This window comes from Limulus polyphemus, unplaced genomic scaffold, assembly GCF_000517525.1.
Source record: "Limulus polyphemus unplaced genomic scaffold, Limulus_polyphemus-2.1.2 Scaffold9411, whole genome shotgun sequence".
Taxonomy (NCBI): Eukaryota; Metazoa; Arthropoda; class Merostomata; order Xiphosura; family Limulidae; genus Limulus; species Limulus polyphemus.
The window spans coordinates 14,230-22,850 of record NW_013675021.1 but is presented as its reverse complement, the minus strand read 5'-3'; the positions used below and the strand labels follow the sequence as shown (position 1 = coordinate 22,850).

At 36.6% G+C, this 8,621-nt stretch overlaps 1 protein-coding gene across 1 annotated transcript in view; it reads right to left on the bottom strand.

Annotated features, from left to right (window-relative positions):
* Window positions 1-4,663: 4,663 nt before the first annotated feature.
* Window positions 4,664-8,621, bottom strand: part of LOC106475907 — an 11,503-nt gene continuing 7,545 nt past the window's right edge. The window contains exon 3 of the mRNA XM_013936582.2: window positions 4,664-7,276. Coding sequence (XP_013792036.2) covers window positions 6,960-7,276 — 317 coding nt within the window. The 3' untranslated portion in view covers window positions 4,664-6,959. The remainder of the gene's footprint in view (window positions 7,277-8,621) is intronic.

The window sequence follows — 8,621 nt, the reverse complement described above, 5'->3', positions numbered from 1 at the left end:
CCACAATCAAGACCTTATACCCGGTAGCCACAATCAAGACCTTATACCCGGTAGCCACAATCAAGACCTTATACCCGGTAGCCACAATCAAGACCATATACCCGGTAGGCACAATCAAGCCCTTATATTGCCACAATCAAGACTTTATACTCGGTAGCCACAATCAAGACCTTATACCCGGTAGCCACAATCAAGACCTTATATAGCCACAATCAAGACTTTATACCCGGTGGCCACAATCAAAGACCTTATACCCGGTAGCCACAATCAAGACCATATACCCGGTAGGCACAATCAAGCCCTTATATTGCCACAATCAAGACTTTATACTCGGTAGCCACAATCAAGACCTTATACCCGGTAGCCACAATCAAGACCTTATACCCGGTAGCCACAATCAAGACTTATATAGCCACAATCAAGACTTATACCCGGTAGCCACAATCAAGACCTTATACCCGGTAGCCGCATCAACATGGAAGAATACGTTCTATCGTTGAAGATGGATTACTTGACTCATTGAAAAGTCGTAGAAGTGATTATAAAAGTAAACAGATGAAATTGATATAATACCACTATTTAGTGTTATACACATATCTTTATACCTTTTCGTAACATCAAAGCTGTTTAGATTTCAACAGGAAACATAATTTTTAAGCTGGATAACAAATTACATCCTTCAACCAGGTGGTGGTCAGGCCCGGGTGGCGGGTTCGAACCCCACCTCAGAACGTGCTCGCGACGGTTTATATTCTTTGAATGTAAGATAAGAATGATAATTGGGTAATCTAGAATTGTAGAATATTGTACTCGAAACTTCCATTCTGACCTTTAGAGAAACCAGACACTAACCAGTCTGTTATAGAAAACACGCACACTAACCAGTCTAGTACAGAGAACACAGACACTAACCAGTCTGTTGTAGAATATTGTACTCGAAACTTCCATTCTGACCTTTAGAGAAACACAGACACTAACCAGTGTGTTGTAGAAAACACGTGCACTAACCAGTCTGGTACAGAGAACACAGACACTAACCAGTCTGTTGTAGAATATTGTACTCGAAACTTCCATTCTGACCTTTAGAGAAACACAGACACTAACCAGTGTGTTGTAGAAAACACGTGCACTAACCTGTCTGTTATAGAAAACACAGATACTAACCAGTCTGTTGTAGAATATTGTACTCGAAACTTCCATTCTGACCTTTAGAGAAACCAGACACTAACCAGTGTGTTATAGAAAACACGCACACTAACCAGTCTGTTGTAGAATATTGTACTCGAAACTTCCATTATGACCTTTAGAGAAACCAGACACTAACCAGTCTGGTACAGAGAACACAGACATTAACCAGTCTGTTATAGAAAACACAGACATTAACCAGTCTGTTATAGAAAACACAGATACTAACCAGTCTGTTATAGAAAACACGCACACTAACCAGTCTGTTATAGAAAACACGTGCACTAACCAGTCTGTTATAGAAAACACATAAACTAACCAGTCTGTTATAGAAAACACAGACACTAACCAGTCTTTTATAGAAAACACGCACACTAACTAGTCTTGTATAGAGAACACAGATACTAACCAGTCTGTTATAGAAAACACAGACACTAACCAGTCTGTTATAGAAAACACGCACACTAACTAGTCTCGTATAGAGAACACAGACACTAACCAGTCTGTTATAGAAAACACGCACACTAACTAGACTGGTATAGAGAACACAGACACTAACCAGTCTGTTATAGAAAACACGCACACTAACTAGTCTGGTATACAGAACGCACACACCAACCAATCTCGGTATAGTGGTGATATGAAGCAGGGTTAAATTACCAAAATTTATAGAGATGACAAAGAAGGGCCTAGTCTGTTTCCTCCAACATTTCAGGTAGATTGTCTTCTGGAAAGGATGGTCTCAGAAGAGATGATGATCCTAAGTCTGGATGGTCCAGTGCTTGATAACCTGTAGCATGAGATCAACTTTAGAGTAAAGAACAATGGGTCCTATGGGAATCAAAGATGATCCAAGGAAACTCCATGAGAATGTGTTGTCAAGCACGCTTTCCGTTACTCGTAATGAGATTCCCATTTGATAAGTTTATCAGGAGTTACAGAGGAAATCCGTGTGACACCACATGGTCGGGTCTCACGAACATCTTGTTTTGATGGATGTGGATGTGATTTCTTTCGCAAAGTGGTCGGAATGAACCATATAACTGGAGCAGAAAGAAAACCATTAACACTGTAAAAAACCTCCAGCGCCAACATGATTGGATAAAAGAATAGTGGACTACATGCATGAATATAGAAGATCCACTAAAGGTGCACATGTTTTTGTCATAATGTGCTACAGATTTATAAAAGTATGTGTTGTTGCCATCCTACAGTGAAAGAATTGGTGCACGAAACACAACAATATCTGTCTGGAAAGAAAGAAGTGGTGCACGAAACACAACAATATCTGTCTGGAAAGAAAGAAGTGGTGCACGAAACACAACAATATCTGTCTGGAAAGAAAGAATTGGTGCACGAAACACTACATTATCTGTCTGGAAAGCAGGTAGTCCCTTCTTGAACCATTTTTTGACAGAGTACTGGCATTGTGTAAGTGTTGGCCTCTAGTTACAAACATTGAACTTCTAGCTGGAATTATAATTGTCTCGTCAACAGTGGAAAAATTGGCGCAAACCAGCCACTGTAGAAGTGTTTCAGCCATAGTATTACATCTGAAAATCAATACACGGCTTCCAGATTAACTTAAATTTTTAATTGAGGAGTGTGCTAACAGTTTGAATTCAACACAAAGATATGAACTTAGTGAATTGCTCAAGGAGTATACTAATGTGTTTATAGGACAACGTAGTTGTTCCGTTTTGACAACATCCTCACCTCAAAGAGACAAAATAAATGACACGCAAGCTTCCTTGAAATACCGGGGGATGCTTTCTGGGCTCAATCCGAGAGAATGTTGAAGGGAAAAATAGTACAACCATTAAAGAATGCTTCAATACCGGGAATGCTTTCTGGGCTCAATCCGAGAGGATGTTGAAGAGAAAAATAGTACAACCATTGAAGAATGCTTCAATACCGGGAATGCTTTCTGGGCTCAATCCGAGAGGATGTTGAAGTGAAAAATAGTACAACCATTGAAGAATGCTTCAATACCGGGAATGCTTTCTGGGCTCAATCCGAGAGGATGTTGAAGGGAAAAAATAGTACAACCATTGAAAAGTGCTTCATATTCTTCAGTGGTGATAGTATATGTGTGTGCGTTTTAGACAGGTGAACATAGTGAAAGGTGTTATTGATGCACTTTTTGCCGCTTCAGATAAATGTCTGGACACATTGGAATTCTCCTGTTGGTTTAACGTACTAGAACTGACCACTATTAAATCAAAGTGGACGAGGAAAGAAGATCTGAGCCCGAACTGGGATACTATTGTAAGGATTCCATGCCATCTGTGTAATGTACATGGTACTTTTTTGTTGGAGATGGAGCTAAGAGGAATACATCCCTTTCAGCCGTGGGGGTGTGATAATGTAACAGTAAGTCCAACTATTCGTTCGGAAAAGAGTCGCACAAGAGTTGGCGGTGAGCGGTATTGCCTAGCTACCTTCCGTCTAGTCTATTTCTTAAAAGTTATGGACTGCTAGCGCAGACAATCTTCGAGAAGCTTTGCGTGAAACTCAGCAAACAAACAAATCGATTGGCGAGCAAACCAAACCTAACTATAACCAGAAGAGGTGTTTTCAGTTCTTTCGGTAAAAAAAAACAGGGTTTGTTTAACTATTAAAACTTTAATGTGAATATTGGAAGGTCTTGATGAGAGTTGACAAACGGAAGTGAACCATGAACATGAACTCCTCACTTCCAAACGAACTGAACTGAGGCCGTTTCAAAAAAATCCACTGTGAATACTGCCTAGTATTACACTGTAATGGACAAATAAAGATATCATATAATGAGAGAAAATTTATTTAAATTTGAGTAATCATGTTTATTTAGATTTAAGCCTTTTCTGCTTCACCATTTTAGACATTTGGCATAAAATAATTTGTTCCAAGTATACAAAATATTGTCAATCTTGTAGATATACGTCATAACAATGTACAGTAGTAGCATCATTAGAAAATTGGATCTTTTCTAATGATACCACTACTGTACATTGTTATGACGTACATCTACAAGATTGACAATGTTTTGTATACATACCACTACTGTACCATTAGAAAAGATCCAAGTATATAAAATATTATCAACATTGTGTATGAACGGTAAACAATGTACAGCAGTCCTAAATGTACGAAATATTGTCAATCTTACAGATGTACGTCATAACAATGTAGATAAGCGGTACGTTACAACAATACATAGCAGTTAAATCATTAGAAATCACCCAGGTATACGAAATATTGTCCAGAGTGTATAATCTTCAAGATTGGTAGTATGTACAGTTTTAAAGAAACAAAATAAATTATATAAAAAAGTTGTCGTTCATGAAAGACAAAGAAACTGTTTGTGTTAATTACATTATTAGCAGTTAAATTGTGTTTGTTTTTCCAATGAATAGTTGTTTGACTTATAATAAAACTGAAAGAAACATAATGTGTTCTATTGTTATTTTAATATTTAAAGGAAAACAAGAGCAACATAACATATCTACACCTGAAATGAAATATTTATTTAAATTAAACAATCACCTTAATGTAAGGAGCATCACAATGATAACTTAAAGATGTATTTATAAATACGGACCCAATCAACAGTAGAGATTTCTATCAGGCTTAGCTTGTGATCCTGAGCCCGGAAATGACAGGGGATTGAAAAAGTTAAAACAAAAAAATTATAGAGCCTCACAACATCATTACAATCCATGTCACCAATTCCGGTCATGCTCTATCTGACGACCGTGCATGTTGACAATAACTTTGTAGTGTGGCTTCGTTTACGATATGCTCTGTCGTAAAGCTATCATGTCCTACATACACCACTCATCCTTGCCGGCTTTCCATATTCCATCTCATATACAAAGACGACGGTTTCTCAACACCCGTTTCAACTATCCGTCTGATTGCACGGAAATCCATAGGTGCTGCGTTTGGCGGATTGACTGGTATGTTTTGGTATGGAATAGCTTGAATACCCACTAAATTCACCAGCTGCTTGAGGTATGCAACGGTTGAACGGGAGGTATGACTAGAAGCCTCGTCGTGGTGAACCCCAACTGTATTAGCCTCATTTCCGTAGAATGCCTATATTTCTGGGTGGTACAAGTAGCACAGAACATCGGTTTGATAGTAAATAACCTTGACCTCTAAGCTTACCCTGGTGCAGTGTCCAGCTATTAGTCTTATTATTAGTCTTTCTCGCTTTGACGTGTCATGGAAGCAAGTTATGTACGCATGACTCGTGTCGTTTTTTCAGACAGAAACAATTCTTAATTATGTGGTGTTGATCTTTGTGTGGGACACGTGGACGACACTTTGTGTTCTCAACTGTTACAAGTCTCTGCTCTTTACTTAGGGTGTGACTTCTTGAAGGCTACTTTCTGGATTTACAACACCAAAAATCTAGGTTTCAATACCCGCAGTGGGCAGAGCTCAGGTAGCCCGTTGATCTATATTCCTTTGTTTTCTAATGTACTTAACTACAAGGAATATCCCTATCCTGATCTGGACACATCTTTAAGATCTGAGCGTATGAATATTTAAATTCGAAAACTCTTCCCAACAGCGGTCAATTTTCAGACAGACAGACATCACATTACCTACTGATAGTTCTGATACATACAGTCCGCTGCGACTTTATACCGGTTGTAACTGTCAAGTAACTTGCTTATTTTCACATGTAAAATCGTTTTAATGTAACGTATTCAACACTCTGTAGTTTGTGTTCTGGTGTGTCATAACTGTCCAAAACACAACGTACAAATCGTTAGTTTATATATACATATATATTTTAGGGTACATATTCGTATGTTATACACACAAGAATATAAAGCGACCCCTCCAAAAAATAACCATATTCGTAAAATTATGAAAATTTGACAAACAAAATTTAATACATTTGTAACTTGCTAAGATCATATTTGTGTTAAACACTTTCGTTAAAGATTGTTTTTGTTGAATAAAGATCTATGTCTATTAGACCAATCTACCATCATTTTATAGAAACAGAAGTTCTTATACATTCATCCCTTTGACTATAAACGTCATAAAATACAGGTTATCATTCCGTTTGTATGAGACTGTACAGGGAAAAAAAACTGCTCCGATGTTTTATTTCAGTGGAAAACTACACAAACGATTATAATTATAGAAAACTTGACAACTGGAAAAAAAGAACAGTAATAAAATAGTATATCTATATAAAAGGTGATAAGAAAATGCGCTTATCAATAGGGTTGGCACAAACTTGGGGCCTGTATTTTGTTATGGATATCTAACTTAGTTTTATCATTTTTTATAAAATATATAACTAACTTATTAAGTACAGTAAAGTGTAAGAATTAATATGAATATTTTTCAGAATATTGATGAGTTTCACTATTAAAAATCGAACGACATCTTATATATTTTCATTCATATAATACGTTTTTGGAAAAGCTATTAAATACACTTTTTGTGTAATTGAAACATAAATCGTGTAATAAAGTTCAAGTTGTGACATTTATCATAAGACTTTATCTGACCACAAATATAATTTTAAATTGCTCTATAATTACTATATCTAGTTTACCTACAATAATAGAAATACATAATACACAGTTGAAGCAATTTAACTTATTATTTAATTAACAAGTGGAGGCAGTGTAGTGAGTATTAGGAGTTATTTTTTCAGCAGCCTGGGCCTAGAATTTGGGGTCTTTCTTTCTCCTATGGCAACAGAACACTGATAAGTCACATGAAATGTTTCCTAGGTAATGTAGTTTTTATACTCATAGTCTTTAAGCAAAAGATGAAGATTCGGCAGAAGGAGGTGTTGATATAGATGGCGGATCTGCGACAACTTCTTCATAAGGAGGTGGATCGTCATCTACACGATCGTTGTTTTGTACTTCCCGATGGTTGATGGTTGACATAGGGGTGTCGGGCAGGGAATCACACTGACTGGCTCTGCTGTTGTGCGTTGTCATAAAAGGTCGCAAAAGTCTGAGGGATCGGCTCCAGCAAGGTATCAATATAAAGGCACAGGTGAGAATAGCAAGAACCATAGCAAAAACTATTACTATAAAGCCGCTAATGGGGAAACTAGCGTCCAAATCTGAAATAATAATAATAAAATACTTCACTGTTTATTTATTAAAATACATGGTAAATAAAGCATTTCTTCTTAACTCCAAAAAACAAAAATATTCACTCTTAAATTCCTAAAGTCCTGATATTTATAGAATGACAAGTTTCATAGTAAATCAAGATAAAACATCGGTTTAGCCAAATGTTCAGTTAAACCTGAAAAGTATAAGGTATGTTAATTCATGATGCAAACACTACTTGACCAAAAATAAACAGGCAACATAAGATATTCAAACAGCAATGAAATCATTTGTTGCTCAATTACACTTTCTTGAAAACCTGTGATGGTCATCGTCTACTACTATTAATACCCGTGCAAGTAATCCTAATGGCCATAATACGAGAAACAGTTCACGTCGTAGGTTCGTTACATTGATGGCGAAAGAGGTAAAAATAATCTGAGTAACCAGTGCACGAGAAAGTATTTAAAGTTAAGAGATATTACTGTACATTTATAGCACCGACACATCTTTACGCATTACTTCAATGACTATTGCATACTGGAGGCCCAAATATAATGTACCATTCCATTCATTATAGATGTCCTATGCTTTCATACCTTCTTATATTACTATAGGAATTTTCAATTTGTTTTTTCATTTAGTCTGGTTCTGTGCAGTTTTCATATAATCACGTGGTCCAGAAAACCATTAGGTTGGTTTCATTCTAACTATTTTTGTTCCTTTGTTGTTCTCTTGTAGATAATACCTGCTCCACCTGTAGGGTTATTGCTGCAAGTTTGTACACGGTGCAAACATTTCAAAGACAGCAATGTTCTTCACTGCCCAGTAGATGTGATATACAGAGGTTATGTCCTTCAATATGTTCATGAGAATGACCACTCACGTGCGGAGCGCTAGTCGTTTCCCTGTTAAGTAAGAATAGTTTGATTAACACAGTTCTACTCGGTTTTCAACGTTAGTCGGTTGACCTAAAGATATCTTGCAAGACTAATCCTGTTGATTGGTTCACTGTTCCAGTAGAAGGTAATGGTCCTGTACGCTATGGAACAACTCTCGCTGTTTTTTTATGTTTGTTTTGCTTTGGAATAATAGAATATAGATTATATTATGTCACCATACCGTAGGTTACTGATCTTACTTTGGAATCATACAATATAGATTATATTATGTCAACATACCATACCACAGGTTACTGATCTTACTTTGGAATAATAGAATATAGATTACATTATGTCACCATACCGTAGGTTACTGATCTTACTTTGGAATCAGACATAATATAATCTATATTCTAATGTTACCATACCACAGGTTACTGATCTTACTTTGGAATAATAGAATATAGATTAT